The 23,942-nt window shown below is 52.4% G+C and overlaps 1 protein-coding gene across 1 annotated transcript in view; it reads left to right on the top strand.

Moving 5' to 3' along the window:
- The window catches only part of FAM178B (family with sequence similarity 178 member B), a 45,423-nt gene continuing 22,411 nt past the window's right edge, over positions 931 to 23,942 (top strand). The window contains exons 1-4 of the mRNA XM_018054878.1: positions 931 to 1,003; positions 1,272 to 1,448; positions 1,660 to 1,757; positions 15,575 to 15,662. Of these exons, the coding sequence (XP_017910367.1) occupies positions 968 to 1,003; positions 1,272 to 1,448; positions 1,660 to 1,757; positions 15,575 to 15,662 (399 nt within the window). The 5' untranslated portion in view covers positions 931 to 967. The remainder of the gene's footprint in view (positions 1,004 to 1,271; positions 1,449 to 1,659; positions 1,758 to 15,574; positions 15,663 to 23,942) is intronic.

The raw sequence follows: 23,942 nt of genomic DNA, 5'->3' as shown, positions 1-23,942 counted from the left end.
AGCTAAGGAGCTTCTGGATTCTTGACCCTCGGAAACTGCACAGGATAATATGCATTTGCTGTTTTTAAGCCTCTCCATTTGGGGGAGCGATTTGTTACGCAGCAGTGGATGGCCTTTTCATTGCGTTCACGACATGTGACATTGTGTTCATGGAAACAGGGACATTTTATTGTCATGGGCTCCAAAATCATTGCAGATGGTAACTGCAGCCACAAAATTAAAAGTCGCTTGCTCCTTGGAAGAAAAGCTGTGATGAACCTAGACAGTGTATTAAAAAGCAAAGACATCACTTTGCCAACAAAGATCCATATAGTCGAAGCTGTGGTTTTCCTGGTAGTCATGTATGGATGTGAGAGTTGGAACATAATGAAAGCTGAGTGTTGAAGAATTGATGCTTTTAAACTGTGGTGTTGGAGAAGACTCATGAAAGTTCCTTGGACTGCAAGGAGATCCAGCCAGTCCATTGTAAAGGAAATCAGTCCTGAATAGTCATTGGAAGGACTGATGCTGAAGCTAAAACTCCAATACTTTGGCCACTTGAGGCAAAGACCTGCCTCATTTGGAAAGATCTTGATGCTGAGAAAGATTGAAGGTGGGAGGAGAAGGGGATGACAGAGGACGAGCTGGTTGGATGGCATCACCGATTCAGTGGACATGAGTTTAAGTAAACTCCGGGAGTTGGTGATGGACAGGGAGGCCTGGCATGCTGCGGTTCATGGGGTCGCAAAGAGTCGGACACAACTGAGCGACTGAACAATAGCAACAAGTGAAAGACCCGCAAACACAGGGCTCCAGGACCCTGGGTTGAATGGATCGTCCAAGAACTCTGTTCTCCAGCAGGCACGGCCTCCCCCTCTGCCTGAGTTCCTCCCTCGTGCCTGCCTCTGACTGCGTCCCTTCCTGTGTTTTTGTCTTACTTAGCGAGGCCAGCCTGAGCCACAGTGAACAGCAGGACACCTTCCAGGAGATGGCCTTGGACAGCAGCCTGAACTACATCTGTAAGGTGAGTCCCGCCCATCCTTGTGCTCACTCTCAATCCAGACCCACTCAGCATCTAACTCAGGGGGTCCCACTGGGCACCATCACAGGCACTTTGCTGGCTGCCAGGATGGATGCTACAGAAGCTGGCTCCCTCCATGCCTGTGCCTGCCCCTGACGAGCCCTGGAGGCTCGACTTCTGGCCTTGTTACTTTTCTCAGCTCCTTCCCAGTACAGCTGGGGGCTCGCAGTGCCAGGGAGGCACCCCTGCCCTAGCGCTCTCTCCTCTCCAGTTCCTGACACTGTGCGCACTGGCCCAGCCAGGGGCCTACACCGACCGGAACCTCCTGGACCTGATTGAGCTGCTATGCCGAGCTGGCCTGGACACCAGACTTCGCCTGCTGCCCAAGACTGATCTCCAGCAGCTCCTGCTCCAGCTCCTGGAGAACATCCGAGAGTGGCCGGGAAAGGTGCTGCGGACCCCTGAGTCAAAGCCCAAGCCCCCCGGCCTCACCTGTGAGGCCGCCAGGGCACGCTCTTGGGCCCTGGCGGGGCCCACGCTGCTCCAGTGGTCCTCCCCTCTGCTCTCCAGGCCTCCCCGCCGAGTGGGCGGGTGGGAGGTCAGGGTAGGAGGCGCCCTGCCTCTGGAAGCCCAGCTGTGTGCCCTCTGTGCCCCCACAGCTCCGGCAGCTGTGCTGCGCCCTGAGTCGAGCGTCTGATCACCACCACAACCTGCTGGCGCTAGTGCAGCTCTTCCTGGACGTGACCCCCCGGAGCAGGTGGGTGCTGCCCCACCTCCGTCTCCCCTCCCTCTGAGGTTCATCCTCACCCCCGTGACACCCTTTGGGGTGTGGGGGATCCACCGTCCGCCCCATCAGTCCCCACAGACCTCCCCCTCCCGCCCAGTGTCAAAAACCCAGGAGCAAGAACTAAAATTACAACTCACTAATGACTTCATTACCAAACGGGGGAAAAAAAGCCTCATTTTCTTAACATGGTCTTATTAGCAAAACAATTGCCTTGGGCAATTAGCCTCAGACTCGCAGCACCCCCACCCGCCTTCCAAACTGCTCCCCGCCCCCCCCCACCGCAGCCTCATGGAGGTAGGGTTCCTCCTCGCCATTCAGACATCAGCTGCGCAGTGTCCCCCCCATCAATCCCCTTGACACCCCCCCCCCAAACTCTCTGTTCATAGTTCTATTCTCTGCGCGGCACTGATCTCGGCCAGAAATTTCTTTATATTTGTTTCCCTTTTTAAAAAATTTAATTAATTTGTGGCTGTGCTGGGTCTTCCTTGCTGAGTGAGGGCTTTCTCTTGTTGCGGTGAGCGGGCTTCTCATTGCGGTGGCCTCTCTTGTTGCAGAGCACAGGCTCTAGGCGCTCAGACATCAGTAGTTGCAGCTTGAGGGCTTAGTAGTTGCGGCACATGGACATAGTTGCCCTGAGGCATGTGGGATCTTCCCGGACCAGGGATCAAACCCATGTCCCCTGCGTTGGCAGGCGAATTCTTAACCCCTGGGCCGCCAGGGAAGTCCTGTATGTTCCTTGCTCATGGCTGCCTCTCCTCTTCATCACCTCCAGTGAGCAGGTCCCTTATTGGGGTCACTGTCATATCACCCCTCATCCAGAACAGAGCCTGGCACACTGTTGGCACTTTGTAAATTCTCCCTGAATGAATGAATGTGCCGAACAAACAATCAGCCTTCAGGGAGATAAGAACCAATTTTCTGTGCCCACTCCAGGCTCCTCTTCTCCCCTCCTTCCTTCTCCTACTTGAGGGCACAGCCCCAGGGAGTCCCTTTCCCTTCCCTGTGCAGGCCTCCCCCCACGTCCCCCCCTCTCCTCTCTAGGTCTGTTTGCAGCTGCTCCTACCTAGAATGGCGCTCCCCTGGTGGCGTGGTGGTAAAGAACCTGCCTGCCAGTGCAGGGGACCTGGGTTCTACCCCTGGGTCAAGAAGATGCCCTGGAGAAGGAACTGGCACCCCACTCCAGCGTTCTTGCCTAGAGAACCCCCTGGACAGAGGAGCCTGGCGGGCCACAGTCCACGGGGCGGCGAAGAGTCGGACACAACACAGCAGCTCAACAACCATCGCCGCCTCGAGCGGCACCTCTTCCCACCTTCCAGCCAGGCTGCCCTGGGTCCCCTCCAGGGAGACCCGGAGCCTCCACAGACACTCCCAGCTCCTCCTCTGCAGCCTGTTTGTTCTGTGGCTGCACGTGACTGTCATGTCTCTGCCAGGCCTTGCTCCCCATCGCCTGCACTGAGGAGTGCAGAGGGCTGAGCCTGGCCTCCAGGCCCCTTGTGGTCCAGCCCCAATTTCCTGTTTGCTCCAACCAGGCCATGTGATTTGTGTGGTGGTTTTCACTTTTATATGTATGAATATTTACATGTATGGACACGTGTCTGTGTACTGGCAGACCTCGCTGTATTGTACTTCTTCACATTATTGCGCTTCACAAATACTCCACTTTCTGCAAGTGAGGCTTTGTGGCGGCCCTGCATTGAGCGAGTCTGTCAGGGTCACTTTCCCAGCAGTATCTGCTCACTTTGCGTCTCTGTGTCACATTTTGGTAATTCTCGAAATACGGCAAGCTTTTTCCTTAGTGTTATATTTGTGATGATGGCCTGTGATCAGTGATCTTGGATGTTACTGTTGTGAAAAGATCAGGACTCACTCTCTGAAGGCTCAGATGATAGCATTTTTTAATAATGGAAGATTAATTAATTAATTTAAATTAATCTAATTTTTAATTAAGATAGGTACATTATTATTTCAGACATAATGCTGTTGTACACTGATAGACTACAGAATTAATACAACTTTTGAAAAAATTTTATTGAATTATAGTTGAGTTGCAATGTTTTGTTAATAATTCCTGCTTCACAGAAAAGTGACTCAGTTATACACATGTATATTCTTTTTCATACTCTTTTTCATTGTGGTTTATCACAAGATAGTAAATATATAAACTGAGGTATACAGTAGGACCTTGGTGTTTATCCATCCCACATATAACAGTTGATGTCTGCTAATCCCAGATTTCCAATACTGCCCTCCGCCCAGCTTCCTCCCACTTGGCAACCATAAGTTTATTCTCTATGTCTGTGAGTCTGTTTTTGGTTGGTAGATATGTTTATTTGTGTCATATCTTAGATTCCACATAAAGTGATATCATGTGGCGTTTGCCTTTGTCTTTCTGACTTACCTCACTTAGTATGGTAATTCTAGGACCATCCATGTTGCTGCCAATGGCATCGTTTCCTTCTTTTTTACGGCTGAGTAGTATCCATTGTATGTATGTACCATCTCTTCCTTATCTACTCATCTATTGATGGACATTTAGATCGCTTCTGTGTCTTGGCTATTGTAAATAGTGCTGCCAGTAACATGAGGGTGCATATATCTTTTCCAGTTATATCCCCAGGAATGGAATTGGGGGATCATTTGGCAACTCTATTTTTAGTTTTCTGAGGAGCCTCCACGCTGTTTTCCATAGTGGCTGCACCAATTTACATTTCCACCAACCGTGTAGGAGAGTTCTATTTTCTCCACACCCTCTCCAACATTTATTGTTTACAGAATTGCTAATGACGGCCATTATAACTGGTGTGAAGTGGTACCTCGTTGTTGTTTTGATCGGCGTTTCTCCATCTTTTCATGCACCTATTGGCCAGCTGCACAGCGTTTCTCCGTCTTCTCATGTGCCTGTTGGCCATCCGTACGGCGTTTCTCCGTCTTCTCATGCGCCTATTGGCCATCCATACGACGTTTCTCCGTCTTCTCATGTGCCTATTGGCCATCCGCACGGCATTTCTCCGTCTTCTCATGCGCCTAATAGCCATCCGCACGGCGTTTCTCCGTCTTCTCATGTGCCTGTTGGCCATCCGTACGGCGTTTCTCCGTCTTCTCATGTGCCTGTTGGCCATCCGTACGACGTTTCTCCGTCTTCTCATGTGCCTATTGGCCATCTCTATGTCGTCTTTGGAGAAATGTCTCATTTAGATCTTCAGCCCATTTCTCAATTGGATTGTTTGGGAGTTTTTGTTATTGAATTATAGGAGCTGTTTGTATATTTTGGAAGTTAAACCCTTGCCAATCACATCATTTGCAAATATTTTCTCCTGGTCTGCACAACTTTTATATGCACTGGAAAATCAGAAAATCCGTGCTGCTTGATTCACTGTAGCATTCGCTTTACTGTGGTGGCCTGGAACCAGACCTGTGATTTCTCCGGGGTGTGCCTGCATGCGTGCGTGCGTGTGTGTGTGTGTGATGAACCGCATCGCTCTCCATAGCTGCATGGTGCTCCCTGGCTGTGCGTGCAGCCAGTCCCTGGTTGTCATATTTGTCCAGCATGGGAGCTTCGATAGGATAAGTTCTTTGAAACTGCCATCCTAAAGTATGAATATTTAAAATTTGGTCTCCGAAAAAGAAGCCATGCTGCTAAGTCACTTCAGTTGTGTCCGACTCTGTGCGACCCCATAGACGGCAGCCCACCAGGCTCCCCCGTCCCTGGGATTCTCCAGGCAAGAACACTGGAGTGGTTGCCACTTCCTTCTCCAATGCATGAAAGTGAAAAGTGAACGTGAAGTCGCTCAGTCGTGTCCGACTCTTAGCAACCCCATGGACTGCAGCCCACCAGGCTCCTCGGTCCATGGGATTCTCCAGGCAAGAGTACTGGAGTGGGGTGTCATTGCCTTCTCCAATCAATAATAGACATGAAAATGCCTGTTTCTCCACTCTCTTATTAGCGCTCTCATTCTCAACGTTGTTTTTAAGTTTTAGTCAATCGGGTAAGTGAAAAGTCTCATCCTGTGATTCTAATTTTCATTTCCCTGGTTGCCAGCGAAACTGAGAATCTTTTTCTGTGTTCCTTTGGTGTAAATTATCTCTTGATATTCCTCACCCATTTTCCTATCCGATCATGTTTCTTCTTCTTCTTTACATATTTGTTTATTTGGCTGTCTCTGGTCTTAGTTGAGGCATGTGGGATCCCGGACTCTAGTTGTGGTATGAAGGCTCAGTAGTTTCAGCGTCAGGCTTAGGTGCTCTGCAGCATGTGGGATCTTCGTTCCCCAGCCAGGGATCAAACCTGTATCCCCTGCATGGCAAGGCAGACTCTTAACCACTGGACCACCAGGGAAGTCCCTCTTCTTCTTAATTATATTGATTTGTAGGTTGTTTATTACGTATGTTTTGGGCACCATGTTTTCTCCTAAGCCTGTAAATTGTCCTTTGTAAACCTTTGTGTTTATCCTTTCACAAAATGATTATTTTTCCTTTTTCAGTAAACTTTTCATTTCAGAATAGCTTCAGACTTTCAGAAAAGTTACTGTACATAGTACAGAGGGTTGACTTGTAATTGAATCTTTCTGGCTTGAAAAGGAAGGCCTTCCCCACCCCAAGAGCATAAAAATATTGTGTTCTATTTTCCTTCAGTACTTATATAACTTTGTTTCTCTTGGCTCCTAATCCCATCTGGAATCCATTTTTTGTAGGTACGAAACAGGGATCTAACTTGTTTCTCCCGACCCTCAAAGAGCCAGTAACCCAATACCAGTTCTCTTCAGTCTTAATAATCTGTCCTTTCTCAAAAGATTTGAAACTGCTTTTGTCACACCGTGAATTTGTGACATCCTTCATCTGTTAGCCAAACTGAGACTTCAGATTCCAGAAGTCAGTGTCTTTCAGAGGGTGTCTTTTTGGAGCTCCAGTGCCCTTGGCGGATGCTCCTTGAATACTCGGAGTGAATATCGTGGAACAGACTTAACCTGCTTTCGAACAGACACACCAAGGTAGTGCTCAAACCTGCTGTTGAGCACTTTGCTGAGAAAGAGGGCTCCTCACCGGGGTGGATATCATTTCATTTATTTAGAACTTGTATTTCTTTTTTCTAAATAGATAAAGCACTCCAATTGGACAAAATTCAACAAGGACCAGGGAGAGCCTCTAGAAAATGCGCCCGTCCCCCTCCCCCACGCCTGTGCCACCCAGCCTGTCCCCATTTCTCATCTGCTCTTGCGTACAGCTTGTCCTCCCCGCCCCTCTTTCCACTTCAGCGTAGGTTTTGGCAGCCGTTCCAAACTGGATCGGAAAGAGCTCCTAACTCTTTTCCACAGCTGCCCTGTGTTTCCTGTGGTCTTAGTTAGCTGCCCCCTCCCCTCGCCATGCCCCCCGTGTTGGTGGCCTTGTCCCCCCTTCCTCTCTGGCGGCTGCGCCACCGGGCTCGGTGCCCAGACCAACCCGGGAAGGAGGGCGTACTGTTGTGCGATGGGCTGCCACTGCCTCTGTCTGCCGACTAGTTAAGCACAAACGATCAAGAATGCTCACCAACACTGCTGTGCCGCCCGCGCTCTCCCCGACCTCCTCAACCAGGGATGCGCTGTTAAGCTGAGGGCAAAGTGGAGCTTAGCAGCGTCCTTCAAGCAGCCCCATCTCCCACAACCGTCGCCTCTCCACGTCACCCTCCAAGGCTGGCTGCAGCTCACCGTCTCCAATCTCTTGCCAGTGTGACCGTCCCCATGCTGTCCGGCGGCGGGATCCTGCTTCTGGTGCACATCTGGCCCTGTCACTCCTTTGCTAAAAATCCTTCAGACTTCTGTGCCCAGGCTGAAATTCAAACAGCCCTGCCTGGTGCGCTAGGGCCTTCCTGCCTGCCTTCCAGAACCTTCCATGTCCCTCCACGTTCCCCAGCCCCTCAACCCCTGCAGGCTTCCACGCTCCAGCCCTATCCTGAAGCTGTGCTGCTACCCAAACCCACGAGGAGCAGTTGTCTCGAACGTTTCAACGTCTGTTCCCTCTTTGCCAAAAAGCCTCTTTGCCTGGTCAACGTTTCCTCACCCCCCAAGACTAGGCTCCGAGGAGGCAGCTCCTCTTTGTAGAAACCTCTGGATGCAGAATCCTGTTTGTTGGTGCCCTTCGTTGACCCCTTGGGCTGTGAGTATCCTGAGGACAGGGGCTGTGACTTTGCACTCTGGGTCCCTGGAAGCCTGACACAGGAGAGGGAGCTTGCTGGTGGAGAGCTGGCTTCTGAAGGGCAGATTTCAAAAAGCAGAGAGAGGGAGAATTTTTTAGTAGCAGAATCCAAAGACAAAGTGGCTTAGGTGGGCCAGGAGATCCTACAGGTAAGACTTTGAACATGGATTGCAAATGGACCCAGTGAGGGAAAAAGCAGGAAGTATTAATATCTAGAGACGGCATGGTCTGCACCCAGAGCTCATCATGCATGAACTCGGATCTTGAAAGATACAGAAGAAAGAAAGAGGGCAAGGCACATGGAAAAATAACAGGAACCAGATGAACCGCTGACAGTTCTTTTGGGAATAGCTAAAGCCCACGGAAGGAGCTTCTGTATACATATATATATTTATATATATATTTTGGCCACACCGAGAGGCAGTGGGATCTTAGTTCCTTGACCAGGGATCGAGCACACACCCCCTGCAGTGGAAGCGTGGAGTCCTAACCACTGGACCACCGGGGATGTCCCCTGTGTGGTTATTTTTGATGCAAGGAGTGCTCTTCTGGGCTGACAGGGAAATGATAACCCTGGTAAAGAGAGAACACCACCATGTAATTCCTGTTTTGTTTCTGTCTTCTTGGTGAAGGAGCCTAATTTTTCATCTGGACTGGATTATTGATCCAAGGGGATTGCAGCCTGTAATAGCAGGGGAAGACGGGATGGCAGCATCTAACTGGGTGGAATGAGTTGAGGTCCCCTCCACATCTGTCTGTCCTGCACGATGTAGGGGTGCCCTGACTCCACAGAGATCTCTGGGGAAGGGAGAGCTCCCCGGGGGATGAAGAAGAAGGGTGCCCTTCTTCACTCAGCGCTGTGGACTTGACGCGTTCCTCAACAGAACTCCCCAGGGGAAAGCTTGTGAGCGCATACATAGAAAAGGAAGCTCTGCTTTCTAGGATTCCTAAGAATAAATCATACCAGCCTAGCCTCATTTAGTTTTTGATAGGCTAACCAGAAGAATACCCTGGAGAGGGCTATCTGGGTTCTGCAGGGCATTTGATGGAAACGCACATCCTATCTTGCCACAACATACAGAAGTGTGGGCTGAAGAGTGATGTCCAACTAGACGGACTTGTCGCAGAAGGTGCCACTGGCCATCAGGGTCCGCCTGGAGGACAGGTGCGGGTGCCCCCAGAGCTCTGTCTCCACTGACAGGTGGGCCAGCACAGACCCAAGGTCTTGGACAAGGCCATTAACAGAACAGTGATCGGGTTCATACCTAACATGAAGGCAACTGACAGCGAAGATCCCCGAAGATCCCACAAGACAATGATGATGGGCTGAGTGGGAGAGAGACTGAGCTGCACAATGAAGGGCAGGATCTAGGAAATGGGATTGGACAGCCAGAGGTGTGAGCTAGACTTTGGGTTCAGCCTGTCAAGAGCGTAGCGTTGAGGGGCTCCCCCCAAAATAAAGGTCCACTTTAGTTCTGAGCGCCTTGCTTGATGAGAACAACCTCAAGGGCTTTCAAAAGAACCCACCCAGAATGGCAGAAAGATTCCAAAAGACAGAGAAGAGTAGCTGTTACCCTAGGGGGAGGGATAGTATGCAAAGTATGCGACTTTTTTCTTTTTTAATATGTATTTATTTGGCTGTGCTGGGTCTTAGTTGCAGCACGTGGAATCTAATTTCCTGATCAGGGATTGAACCCAGGCCCCCTGCTCTCGGAGCGCAGAGTCTCAGCCACTGGACCACCAGGGAAGTCCCTGGAGACTTTTCTTCAAGTATGCGGAGGCCCTGACTGACTGGACGGATATGCGGGTCCCCGGACATGAGACCAGGTGACTTTTCAGGTGTTCTTAGGGGTCTAGGTTTCATCATAATACCAGAAAGAGAGAGAGAGAGGGAGGGAGGAAGGGAGAGAGGAGGATGGCAGTCCGGATGTGACTGTCGATGTGAACTTTGTTCACTAAGTGGCAGTCACCTTCTTGTTTGGTTGTAATGTACATGCAGGAGAGGACATGTCAGACGTGGACACTGGGCACTGTGCCGGGGCTGTGCCCCACCACTGCGTCACCAGCCAGAAACACCTGCTCCCCTAGAAGGTCCCTGGACCCCTCCCAGGCATTCCCTCTGCGGAAAGAACCACTTTGGCGGCTTTCATCCTGTGGATTTGCTGTGCTGAGCTTCAGACTCGGGTCCCAGTGGGACCATACAGTGTTCTGTCTCCTATCAGGCCCCCCTGGCATGGCCAGTGCTTGTGGGCGTCACTCATGGCAAAGTCAGCGATGATAGACAGCTCCTTCGCATTGCCCGGTGGGAGCCCCCGCGTGGGTCTGAGGCTGTCTGCATGCCGCCTTCACTTCCTGTCTGCCCTGTGCTGTGTCCACATTTATGAGTGCCCCAGCAGGTGTGAGATGGCCAGGCAGACGGCTGAGGAGGTGACCCCCACCTCTGAGCCCAGGCCCCCATCTGCCTGCCCGGGTAACACATGTTCACGTGCAGGACAGGAGACTCCAGGGGAAGGACTGAGGTGCAGGTGGCTGAGAGAAGGCAGTGCTGGGTGAGGGGGCCTGAGCAGCCCAGGAGCGGCAGGCCTGCTGATGCCCTGGGGCAGAGTGTTGGGCAGTGTTTCCACCGGGACCGGCAGACTGCTGTGGTTGCTTCCTGAACTGCCCTGGAGACATGGAAAAGGCCGTTCACACCTTTGGCCAGATGCCCAATGGCCTTTCTGGGCAGTTCAGCTTCGGCAGGGCCCAGTTCCCGTCCGAAGGGGCTCCGCTGACCTGTGTGATGGTCCTGGCACCCTCCTGGCCTGTGCGGGCATGGGGCCTTTGCTGCCCTCAGAGCCCCAGCAGGCTGCCCCTCACAGGAGCTGGGGGGAGAGGGGCTGGAGGCTGTGAAACAGCGCCTGCATTCCACGTCCGACCAGGCTCTGCTGTCGGTTTGGAAAAGTCATTTCCAAACCTCCCTGCGCCTTAGGCCCCTCCGTGTGCCGATCCAGCATCCTGGTCTTGCAGCAGCCCGCGGGGGTGGAGGGGGCAGGCTGCTGAAGGGGCCTGGCCTGGTGTGAGCGCGGTGGGCTGAGCCCGTTGCCTTATATGACAGTAGCTGGGAAGTTTCCAGGGCTTTCTGCGTCCTCCTTTGTCCGCCTGTTTTGAGTTCCCGGGAGGCCTCCCGGGTGGGGTCAACCTCCCGAGCCGCAGGCCTCACCCTACTCCTGCCCCCGCCCCTGCTTGCGCCCTGCGCAATTTGGGTGGTGGTTGGGGTGAGTCTTGGCTTTTCCTCCTCTGTCCAGTAACTTCTCAGTGTAAAATTGAAAACCGGTCCTGTCTCCCTGCCTGTGTCCCAGTGGGAACTCAGGGCAGGGGACTGTGTTTAGAAGGCAGAGAAGGGCTGTGGGGATGAAAGGCAGTGGGCAAGCAGGGAACGCCGCCCTCAGATGTGGGTTTCTTTCATCCATTCGTCCCCTCGGTGCTCTTTCTAGTGCTTTTCTCTTTATTTTTCACCCCCGGACAACAGCTCTGTCCGCCTCTTCCCTCCTGGAACCAGCCCTGGCTCTGCCTGCACCCCCATCCAGGGTCGGGCCCTCCCCTCCCGCTGTGGGCAAGAGCGCTCCCGAAGGCTCGGATTTAGGTTAATGAAGCCCAGATGCTGGACTTCTGACTCCTGCTGCAAGTTCGCCTTGCAGCAGCGGCTGGAGGGGCTGGAGGGTCCGTCTACCTCCCACTGTGCTCCGGCCCAGCTGCTGCTGCCGGGCCGGGCTGGCGGGGAACAGCTGGAGAGCAGGTTCTGGCCGACAGTGCGGCGGTGGTGGGCGGAGCCCAAGGAGAGACGGGGTGGAGCTCCGGGTGTGGGCGGGGCCCTGCCTGCCTTCACCCGCAGGAGGCTGGTATGCGGGCGCTGGATGAGGGGCTCTTGCTTTCTGTCTCTTGGCGGAGTACAGATGGGATTGCCTCTCCCCAGGACTCAGGTGGTCGGTAGGAACACTGGCGCGCTCTGCAGAGGGAACCGGGGTCAGAAAGGGCCCCGCTCTGCCTAATGACAGCTCTTCCCAGTCCAGGATGGCTGATCCCTCTCAGGGAGGCCAGGTGCAACACAAAGATCTCATGGGAGGAACTCATGCTAAGGAATTATTCCTTGTCTGTAGGATATTATTATTCCTTATCCATAAGAAATTCAAATTTAACTGGGCATCCTATATCATCCTATAACTCTGGGAGATAGTGAGGAACAGGGAGGCCGGCATGCTGCCAGTCCATGGGGTCGCAGAGTTGGACACCACTTAGCAACTGAACGACAACAACCACCTATATTTTTATTGGCTAAACTGGGCAATCCTTACCCTACCCCCACCCCCGCCCAGCTGAACTTCTTTAAGTAATGGTTCTATTGAATTGCAGCATACAAACAGAACACCGACTGTAAGTGTGTACTCAGCGAATTTTCACAAGTCCAACACACGCATCACCCAGAAAGAAGGGAGGGGATCCCCCGGCGGTCCAGTGGTTAGGGCTCATCACTTTTCACTGCTGGGCACAGGTTCAATCCTGGTCAGGGAACTAAGATCCTGCAAGCCATGTGGTGCGACCAAAAAAAAAAAAAAAACCCAAAAAGAAATGAAATGCGAACAGAACCTGCCCCCACCAAGGATAGCAGGACCCCCGGTTTTGTACTTAATCACACATACACGTGTAGTCTTTGGTAATGCTTCTTCCGCACAGTGCTGTGAGGTCACCCATGCTGCCAGGTGGGATCCTGGCTCATCCACGGTCTTTGAGTGCTGCAGATGGAGTCCAGTCGTCTGTCCGTTTGTGGACCGACATTGCACGTCTGCCTGTGTGTCTTTTCCTACGTCGTGTCTCTGTGCCAGGGAGGAGGATTGCTGGGTTGTGGGTGGGCACACACACCTCTTCAGCTTGAGCAGGCCTCGCCCGGCAGGTGACCGAGGTGGGTGTACGCATTTGTGTCCCAACCAGCTGTATGGGAACGTCCCCTGCTCTTTCTCATGGCTGCCCTTCTGGTATGGGGCATTGCTGCCTGATGCTGTTTTTTGTTTGTTCTTTTAAATCAGGAGCTTCTTGCATTGTTGATTCCTCTGATTTTCTTGAATAAGAATATAAACAAGGTGCCTGCCTCAGGTACCACCTGCTCAGCCCCATGGGAGGTTGGAGGAGGCCATTCGCACCTCCGTTCGTTCCCCACCAGCCAGGAGCTCCCTACCCCCACCACATGAGGCCAGGGTGGGCGCAGGCCCTGAGGGAGTTGCAGGGGTGCCTTCAGCCCCACTGAGGGGGCACCAGGCTCAGTCCTGCCTCCCCCAAGTGCTTCTTTGGGGAGATGCCATTTCTGAAGGCTGCCTGCAGCCTGCCGTCCCCATGCGCCACCCTTCTGTTCCTCTCAGGGTCCTTCCGGGACGGGGGCGGGGTGCCCGCGGGGTCCAGTGTTGCTACTCGAGGGCATGTCTCCTGTACGGAGCTGGTTCTGACCCAAGTGTTTTCCACCACGTTCCTTCGGTTTCCTCCGGCTTTAGGACCTCACCTTTGGTGATAGCTTTCTGTGGGAATTAGAGATTGTGGCCACAGCAGAATCCATGTCAGGGGCTGACCTCTGCTGCCCGTGTGGGCCACAAATGTGTGGAAGTGTGAGGAATATGTAACCCCCCCACCCCTCCTCCCGTCGCCCCCTCCAGCCTCTCCTGGCCACTGCCACCCCCTGTCCCATCCTCTGGTCTCTACTCCCCTCTTCTCTCTGCCTTTACTCACGCCAGCCCTCAGGGACCCATGAAAACAGAGCCCGACTAAGTCAAAGGCCTCTCTTGGTAAATGTCACATTGCACTTGGAAATATGTGGGTTATTTTCACTTATCTTTTGATACTGATTTCTAATGTAATTCCACTGATAACAGACTATGATTTTAATACCTCTAGACCATGAACATTTTGCACCGTGTTTTATGTCCCTGGATATGTTCCAGTATCTCCTAGTTAATAGTCTATGGAAACTTGAACAGAATTTGTATCCTACTTGCGTGAAAATTATGTAAATTTTAATGCTGTTGAATTGGTTCCTGGTGCTTTTCAGGTCTACTGTATCCTTCTACTTTTCTGTATATCCATTCTATTAATTTTTGAGAATTTGATATTGAAACTCCAATTAAAAATCTTAGTCTACTTAAAAAATAATTGTAATACATAGTGGTGGTGGTGGTTCAGTCACTGCCGCGTCTGACTCTTTGCGACCCCATAGACTGTAGCCTGCCAGGCTCCTCTGTCCATGGGATTCTCCAGTCAAGAATACTGGAGTGTGTTGCCATTTTCTTCTCCAGGGGATCTTCCTGACCCAGGTGTCAAACCCTGGTCACCTGCATTGCAGGTGGATTCTTTACTACTGAACTACCAGGAAAGCCCCAATATATCGTGGCTGCTGCTAAGTCGCTTCAGTTGTGTCCAACTCTGTGCGACCCTATAGACGGCAGCCCACCAGGCTCCTCTGTCCACAGGATTCTCCAGGCAAGAAGGCTAGAGTGGGTTGCCATTTCCTCTCCGAATATATCGTGGAGCTATGTGTAACTTTGTTCTGTATTTTCCAAGTCTCCTGTAAATGTGTTATCATATTTTCATAATTTAAAAAGTAAAATAGAGAAAAAGATCAGAGCCATAACATTAGCATCTGAAATCCCCATTATAAGGCTTTACTCCAGAAGAGAGCTGGTACACTCTCCACCCTGAGGGAATCAGTCAGGACTGGCGCTACACTTAGAAGCACAGCTCAGACTTGCTGAAGAAGTCTGAAGGGGACTTCATTGGCTGAGCTACCCGACCCACTGACTGCGTAGGTCTGGGGGTTGGAGGCTTCAGGCAGGGAGAGCTCTATCTCTACTTGCTTCATCCTCCAGCCTCGCCCACCCCTGCCCCAGCCCCCCCAGAGAGGCAGAGTGGCCACCAGTAACTATAGAAGCTCCTCCCAACAGATTAGTGGCCCCGCTGGAAGAGCACGCACTCTACTCGTCCCAGCCGAGACCCCAAAGCCCCCTCCAGTGGCTTGAACACAGGGGCAGATGGGCCAGGCCTGGCTCACGTGCCCGCCTGGGAACCCGAATCTGGGCTGGGGGTGAGAGTGAGAGGACTCTCCAGAGAAAAGTCACTGGATACTGGATGGAAAAAAAAACAACAACAAAATGTGGCCTCACCAGCCCTGGTCACCCACCTTCTACCACCTTCCACGGGCTGAAAGATCTTAACGCTGCAAAGGAAAAAAAAAAAGACGATGGTCTATACAGAAGTGGTTGAACAGTATCTCTGTGTAGCACAGACCTATAGAGAAAAAAAAAAAAAAAAACTAAGAAGAAAAACACTACTATGCTAGCCTCTGAAATCACCACCTTTTTTTCATTAATTATTTTCTTTTTGCTTATTTTTAAACTTTCCCATCTGGCATGTTTTTATGACTTCTAAAATAAATCATAAATGCTGGAAACCAAAGGAGAAAGCTAAAATTCCCCAGACAGAGGGGCTCTTCCCTGCTCCCCTCTCGGTGTGTATCCTACACTTCCCTGCCCACCCCCAGACCTTAACCCCCACCCGCCCAGCAGGGCACACGCCCTCAGTCTCTCTCGCCCTTTCTTCCGCAGGCAGCTTCGAGGCCAGCTCAGCCTCCTGGTCATGGCACGGCTGCTGAAACAGCAAGAGAGGCTCCCTCTCTGGCAGGAGAAGGCCCAGGTAAGTGTTTGCCTCAGCATCCTCTGGGGGCTGGGGGATCCCAGCCAGCCCCTCCTGCCACTTTTCCTGAAGGTTGGGAGCCTCAGGCCAGGGGAATTCAAGGTGGGTTTGCCTTTTCTGTTCACATCCTTGCATCTAACAGTCACTTTCTGCACGCCTACTCTGTGCCAGCCACTGAGGATAAAGCAATGAGCTGGGAGCAGGTATTGCTCTTTTTTAAAGCTGTGGTAAAATATACATAACATAAAATTTACTATTTTAACTTTTTTTTTACTACCTTAACAATTTGTGTGTGTGTATGTCAGTTACTCAGTCGTGTCCAGCTCTTTGTGTCCCATGGGCTGCAGCCCTGCCCAACTCCTCCGTCCATGGAATTTTCCAGGCAAGAATACTGGAGTGGGTTGCCATTCTCTTCTTCAGAAGATCTTCCTGACACAGGGATCGAAACCAGGTCTCCTGCACTGCAGGCAGATTCTTTAACTGCCGGAGCCACCAAGGAATATTTATTCGTTTGGCTGCACTGGGCCTTAGGTGCGGATGCTGGACCTTTTTTTTTTTCCTCCAAACTTTAAACTTTTCATTTTGTATTGGGGTGTAGCCGATTAACAATGTTGCGGTAGTTTCAGGTGAAGAGCAAAGGGGCTCAGCCGTAAATATAGATGTTCCCATCCTCCCCCGAAGCCCCTCCCATTCAGGTCACCACATAACATTAAGCAGGGTTCCACGTGCTATGCAGTGGGTCCTTACTGGTTATCCATTTTAAATATAGCATGTGTACAAATTCACCCCTAACTCCCTAACTGTCCCTTCCCCCCAGCAACGGCATGTAGCATCTTTAATCACAGCATGCAGGATCTAGTTCCCTGACCAGGGATTGAACCCAGGCCCTCTGCCTTGGGAGCTTGGAGTCTTAGCCACTTAGCACCAGGGAAGTCCCCATCTTAGCAGTTTTAAGTGCAGAGCTCTAACCATTCTGAAGGACCACTGTCCATCTCCCAAACAGAAACTCTGCACCTGCTGACCTCTGACTCCCATTCCCTCCTCCCCAGCCCTGGCGTCTATGACATTTTATAGGTGGAAGAACAACAAAGGTGAAAACGAATACGGCTATGAAGACTGCCTGCTCTCAGTGGCCCTTCTGCCCCATGTCAGGCATGCTGGGCGCTGTAGGGGAGGAAGGGTCTTCTTTTCTCTTCCCTCTTCTCTCCAGAAAGCTCTGATTACAACCTCTTTGTAGCTCAGAGAGCAGTAGTTTAGGGGCCCTGGAGGCAGCGTGGGTGACAACCAGGCCAGGATGTGTGGTGGGGGAGCCCTGGTGGGGAGCTGAGAATGCTCTTACCTGCCTCCAACCCCCGTAGTCTCCTTGGAACCCATAAGACTTGCCGGGGACAGCTGAGCCGTCTAGCTCCACCACATGAGCCAGGCGAGGCAGTCCCAGGGAAAGGCTGAGTCTATAGTCACTGGAGGTGCACAAGGCAAGGTGGCATCACCCCTTGGCCAGAGTGCCGAGAGAATGTTCTGGACCCTCCTGGGGTGGGGTGGCCAGACTGCACAGTCACAGTGCAGAAGCTCAGAAAGGTGACTGGTTGGGTGGGCTCATCCGCGTGGGCCCTGGCTTTGCCCCGGCTGCCCCCTCTGCCCTTCTCGCTTTTCCCCCAAGACTTAGAAGCGTGGCAGGAGCTTCTGGTCACTCCAGTCCCAGCTGAAGTGTCACCTCCTCCAGGAAGCCTTTCCTGACCACCCAACCCAAAGTGCCCTGGCATCAGCACCCTGTTTGAAAGTGCTCATGGTGCTCACCAGGCTTCCCTGGTAGCTCAGCTGGTAAAGGATTTGCCTGCAGGAGACCTGGGTTCGTTCCCTGGGTCAGGAAGATCCCCTGGAGGAGGGAATGGCAACCCACTCCAGTGTTCTTGCCTGGAGAATCCCATGGACAGAGGAGCCTGGTGAGCTACAGTCCACGGGGTCGCAGAGAATCGGACACAACTGAGCGACTAAGCACACAGCACATGACGCTCACCTCCTGAGTTTTTTAAAATGTGTTCAGGGTCTGTGTTACACACAGACGCACACAGACACACGCACACCCAACAGCAGCTCCCTGGGTGCAAGGACCAGATGGTTTGTGCTCACTCTTGCTTGTCAGCTCCTGGCACAGTACCTGGTACACGCAGGACCTCAGCACACACTCATGGGCTGAGGGAACCCAGGGCTGAGTTCCAGGGTGTTCAAGGGATGGTTTCCCAGGCAGAGAGCTTGGGAAGGACAGTGAGGAGTTGAGGAGTGGCCTTCACACAGGGCCTGATGACAGAGCCTCTGCGAGAAAGGACGGAGGGACCAGACAGGGGCAGGGCAGGCAGAGATGCGGTGGGAACAAGACCAGTGGTCCCAGGAGGCCCCGGGCGATGGGGGCAGCCTAGGAGACAAGCATTGCAGGGCAGCCTCTGAACTCTCCAGAGAAGCGAGAGCAGATGCGAGGCCAGAGTGTCGAGATCCGAAAAGGCAGGACCGGCTGCAGGTGGTGGGTGGGAGTAGCCACCTTCTGGCAGTACTTGGCAGCAACCAGGAAAGCAGGCTGGCTAGAGCATCAGGGCCAGGTCAAGGCTTGGGGTTTTGTTTTGATTTGTTTTTTGGCTGGAGCTCGTGCAGGGGAGAGTGTGGGGAGCGTGATGAAGGCCGGAGAGGGTGAGGAGAGTGGTGTGGGGAGCACTGGGGGTCTGGGCCTGGAGGGGACCCGCAGGGGAGGCAGGTGAGCAGGGCTGGCGAGGGCGGGAGGCATGCCTACCCCAGGGAGAGCTGGCCTGGGTGCTCCCAGCCTGTCTGGCCAGGCCCAGCCCTGCCCCTGTGGGTCCCAGCTCCAAGGCTGTCCTGCCACACCAGTCACCCACCTGCCCGCGTGCCCACCGTGTACTCATGAAACCTCAGTGGTGCACCTCCCGTGTGCAGGCTCCGCACCTGGAGACGACCTCAAAGGAGAGGCTTTGAGCGAGCCAGGCTGAGGACACAATGACTAATTCTGGCCCAGGCAGCCAAGTGGCTTCCAGAGACGTCCTGAACCAGGTCTTGAAGGATGAGTCAGTGCTTGTGCAGAGGAGCAGAGACCATCAGCAGGCGGGCAGAGCAGCGCGTGCAGACCCACGCCAGACGGAAGGGGAGGACGGACCGGCTGGGCTCTGCCTCAGCCACCCGTCCCGTGCGCTTCCCCATCTGTCCTCCCTGCAAGCCCAGGGCTGCTGCACGGCCTCCTCCCAGGTCTCCGGGCTGCAAGCGCTCCCCTTTCCAGTCGGGCCTGTCAGACGGTTCCTGAGGAGACACACCTTCAAAGGGGCACCTCAAGCCCAGAGCCACCCACGTCCCGCCCACATGCCCCCTTTCCCCACTTCTCCTCGAAGCCCTGGCTGCAAGGGCTGCCCCGGCCCTCCTCACAGGCCAGCCTGGCCGCCCTCTGCCCACGGCTTTGTGCCCAGGGCACCTCTTCCTTTCCACCCATCACATCCCAACCAGAGTGGTGGCCCTAGCGTGCCCCGGAGCGCAGCTGAGCCCCGTGCCCGCATAGGACTCGCCTCTCACAGCAGCGCCAGGCGGTCAGGGCTGGCTCTCTTGCCCCGTTTTGCTGCTGTTCAGTCGCTCAGTCACGTCCCACTCTCTGCAGCCCTGTGGACTGAGGCACACCAGGCTTCCCTGTCTTTCACCGTCTACTGGACTTTGTTCAGATTCATGTCCATTGAGTCAGTGATGCCATCCACAGTTACAGATAGGGAAACGGAGGCAGGTACAACTAGGAAATTTCTCAGGGTCACGAGGTGAGAGAACCGTGGAGCTAGGATGGAAAACCCAGGTGCCCTGACTCCAGAGTCCGTGCCGTCTCTGCTTGCCCTCCCTGCTCGGCTCCCATTGCGGGGACAGCCTGAACCATACCTGCTGCTTTATGCCGATGTGCCCAGCGGGTGCCTTGAACTTTGGTCCCGGACGGCAGACAGGAGGACAAGGGCCAGCGCTCCCACCTCCTTCATCCATATACACAGGCTTGATTTTTGCTGTTGCTGTTTAGTCGCTAAGTCATGTCTGACTCTCTTGTGACCTCCATGGACTGTAGCCCTCCAGGCTGCTCTGTCCATGGGATTTCCCAGGCAAGAATACTGGAGCGGGTTGCCATTTCCTCCTCCAAGGTATCTTCCCAACCCAGGGATCGAATCTCTATCTTGCTTGCTAGGTAAACCTTAGCAGTTGATTCACCAAGAAGGGCAGTACAAGGGGCGAGAACTGGCTCACCAGAGGAGAGGGTCTGGGCTGAGTGCCCAGGCAGGGGCTTTCGGGGCATTGCTGGGCAGGAGGAGCCCCAGTGCCTGGGTGGGTTGCGTTTCTGTCTGAGGCTGCAGCCTAAGGCCCCAGGAGCAGAAGTAGGTGCTGGAGAACGGAATCTGAGGGACAGGACTTCGGTAGGTGGTCGGAATGCACCAACCCCAAGGCTTGCGTCTTCCAGGAGAGTCTTAAGATCTAACTGCTTCTTTTTTGTTCCTGCGAATCCTGAGAATATCCCAGAAACAGCAGGGTTTGGACCCCAGGCACCCGTGTGCTCCAGACACAGCTCAGGGCGTGGAAGACAGCCCTGAACAGAGCTCAGTCCCTCCCTCCTAGAACTCAGCGGGAGACAGACACAGGCACCAAGAGAGAAGCAAATCTTTGGCATTCCAGATGGTGCTAAGTGCTGTGGAGAAAAATAAAGCCCAATAAAGAGGAGAAGGGAGGAGAAGGGACTGTTGGGAGAAGACGCTGCTTCATAGTAGTGAGCAGAGAAGGGGACGTCTGAGCACAGACCTGAAGAAGTCACACAGGTTTCTCGGGGGAAGGACATTCCAGGCAGAGGGAACAGCATGTGTAAAGGCACTGGGGCAGACAAAAGCCTCTTAGGTTAGAGAAAAAGCAAGGCCAGTGTGGCTGGAGCAGAGGGCTGAGAGTGGAGTAAGAGGCGGTGAGGCCAGAGGGGTAAGTGGGGACTCGGGAGAGAGCTTGACTTCCATGCCAAAGTGGAGAGCCGCTGGAAGGTGTTGATAACAGGAGAGACATAGCTTGATTGATAAAAATCTTTCACAATTACGCTGGCTGCTGCATTGAGACTAGACTGTTAGGGGTGGGGTGTATGTGTGCTGAGCCACTTCAGTCATGTCCAACTCAATGTCACTCCATGGACTGCAGCCCGCCAGGCTCCTCTGTCCATGGGATTCTCCAGGCAAGAATATTGGAGTGGGCTGCCAGGCCCTCCTCCAGGGGATCTTCCCGACCCAGGGATGGAACCTGCATCTCTTTTGTCTCTTGAATTGGCAGGTGGGTTCTTTACCACTAGCGCCCCTAGGGTAGGGTAGAAGAAGACAGTTGCAGTAATCCTGGTAAGAGCTGTTGGCGATGTGGCCTGGGGAGATGGTGACGGAGGTGGTGAGCAGTGGTGAGGTTCTTGGTGCGTTTCCCAAGTACAGCCAGCGGGAAGTAGAATGTAAGTTAGAAAGGAGACGTGGAGGGCTCCAGAACCTGCGCTGGCAGGATGGAGAAGCCCTTTACGAAGACAGGCGAGACACAGGCAGAACAGGTTTGGAGAGAAATCGGGAGTTTCTTTCTTATCCCAGGCCACCTCTTGCAACACCATAAGTCTCTTTTGTCAAGCCATGCCTTCTAGTCTGGAGCTTGGAAAATATAGGCTTCAAATGGCTGAAATCAAGGGGGACAAAGAGTTGCATCTACTACGGAAAGATCAGCTGCAGACCTGACCTGCTATTCATTTGTTAATTCATTTAGCAAACACGCATGAAGCATACACAGGAGCCCCTGCTGTCCACGGGAGATACAGTTCAAGCTGCTTGTGGGCGCCTGACTGAGCCAGGTCATAGTTGCAGCATGCAGACTCTAACTTGTGGCATATGGGATCTAGTTCCCTGACCTGGGATCGAACCCTGTGCCCCGTGCATTGAGAACCCCGTCTTAGCCACTGGACCCCTAGGGAAGTCCCACAAATTGTTTATTTCTGGAATTTTCCATTTAACATTTTCAGATCTTGGTTGACCACGGGTATCTGAAACCATGGAGAGTGAAACTGGATAAGGGGGTACAGCTGTGCCAGGCGCCAGTGCTATATGAGGCTCTGGGAAGACTGCAGGGACCACCCCTGCCCTCATGGAGCTGACATCCTAGTAGGGGCAGGCGAGCAGATAATAATAAACATAGCAAACAAGTAAATGCCGTCAGATATCAGAAGGTGCTAGTTCAGTTCAGCCCCTCGGTCGTGTCTGACTCTGCAACCCCATGGACTGCAGCACACGAGGCTTCCCTGTCCATTACCAACTCCCACAGCTTACTCAAACTCATGTCCATTGAGTCTGTGGTGCCATCCAACCATCGCATCCTCTGTCGTCCCCTTCTGCTCCCACCTTCAATCTTTCCCAGCATCAAGGTCTTTTCAAATGACTCAGTTTTTCGCATCAGGTGGTTCAAAGTATTGGAGTTTCAGCTTCACATCAGTCCTTCCGATGAATATTCAGGACTGATTTCCTTTAGGATAGACTGGTTGGACCTCCTTGCTGTCCAAGGGACTCTCAAGAGTCTTCTCCAACACCACAGTTCAAAAGCATCGATTCTTCGGTGCTCAGCTTTCTTTATAGTCCAACTTTCACACCTGTACATGACTACTGGAAAAACCATAGCTTTGACTAGATGGATCTTTGTTGGCAAAGTAATGTCTCTGCTTTTAATATGCTGTCTAGGTTGGTCATCGGAGAAGGCAATGGCAACCCACTCCAGTGTTCTTGCCTAGAGAATCCCAGGGACGGGGGAGCCGGGTGGGCTGCCGTCTCTGGGGTCACACAGAGTCGGACACGACTGAAGCGACTTAGCAGCAACAGCAGCAGCAGCAGGTTGGTCATAACTTTTCTTCCAAGGAGCAAGCATCTTTTAATTTCATGGCTGCGGTCACCATCTGCAGTGATTTTGGAGCCCCCCAAAATAAAGTCTGACACTGTTTCCATTGTTTCCCCATCTATTTGCCATGATGTTAGTTTTCTGAAAGTTGAGCTTTAAGCCAGCTTTTTCACTCTCCTCTTTCACTTTCATCAAGAGGCTCTTTAGTTCTTCTTCACTTTCTGCCTTAAGGGTGGTGTCATCTGCATATCTGAGGTTATTGATATTTCTCCCGGCAGTCTTGATTCCAGCTTGTGCTTCATCCAGTCCAGCATTTCTGATGATGTACTCTGCATATAAGTTAAATAAGCAGGGTGACATTATAAAGCCTTGACGTACTCCTTTCCCAATTTAGAACCAGTCCGTTGTTCCATGTCCAGTTCTAACTGTTGCTTCTTGACCTGCATACAGGTTTCTCAGGAGGCAGAATTCCCATCTGGAATTCTGGAGGTCTGGTATTCCCATCTCTTTCAGAATTTTCCACAGTTTAGTGTGATCCACACAGTCATAGGCTTTGGCATAGTCAATAAAGCAGAAATAGATGTTTTTCTGGAACTCTCTCACTTTTTTGATGATCCAACGGATGTTGGCAATTTGATCTCTGATTCCTCTGCCTTTTCTAAATCTGGCTTGAACATCTGGAAGTTCACGGTTCACATACTGCTGAAGCCTGGCTTGAAGAATTTTGAGCATTACATTGCTATCATGTGAAATGAGTGCAACTGTGCGGTAGTTTGAGCATTCTTTGACATTGCCTTTCTTTGGGATTGGAATGAAAACTGACCTTTTCCAGTCCTGTGGCCACTGCTGAGTTTTCCAAATTTGCTGGCATATTGAGTGCAGCGCTTTCAAAGCATCATCTTTTAGGATTTGAAACAGCTCACCTGGAATTCCATCACCTCCACTGGCTTTGTAGTGATGCTTCCTAAGGCCCACTTGACTTCACACTCCAGGATGTCTGGCTCTAGGTGAGTGATCACACCGTCATGATTATTTGAGTCATGAAGATCTTTTTTGTATAGTTCTGTGTATTCTTGCCATCTCTCCTTAATAGCTTCTGCTGCTGCTGCTAAGTTGCTTCAGTCATGTCCGACTCTGTGTGACCCCAGAGACAGCAGCCCACCAAGCTCCCCCGTCCCTGGGATTCTCCAGGCAAGAACACTGGAGTGGGTTGCCATTGCCTTCTCCCCTGCTTGTGTTAGGTCCATACCATTTCTGTCCTTCATTGTGCCCATCTTCACATGAAATGTTCCCTCAGTATCTCTAATTTTCTTGAAGAGATCTCTAGTCTTTCCCATTCGATTGTTTTCCTCTATTTCTTTGGATTGATGACTGAGG

This window comes from Capra hircus, chromosome 11 (genome assembly GCF_001704415.2).
Source record: "Capra hircus breed San Clemente chromosome 11, ASM170441v1, whole genome shotgun sequence".
Classification (NCBI taxonomy): domain Eukaryota; kingdom Metazoa; phylum Chordata; class Mammalia; order Artiodactyla; family Bovidae; genus Capra; species Capra hircus.
This window is presented reverse-complemented; position numbering and strand designations above follow the sequence as displayed.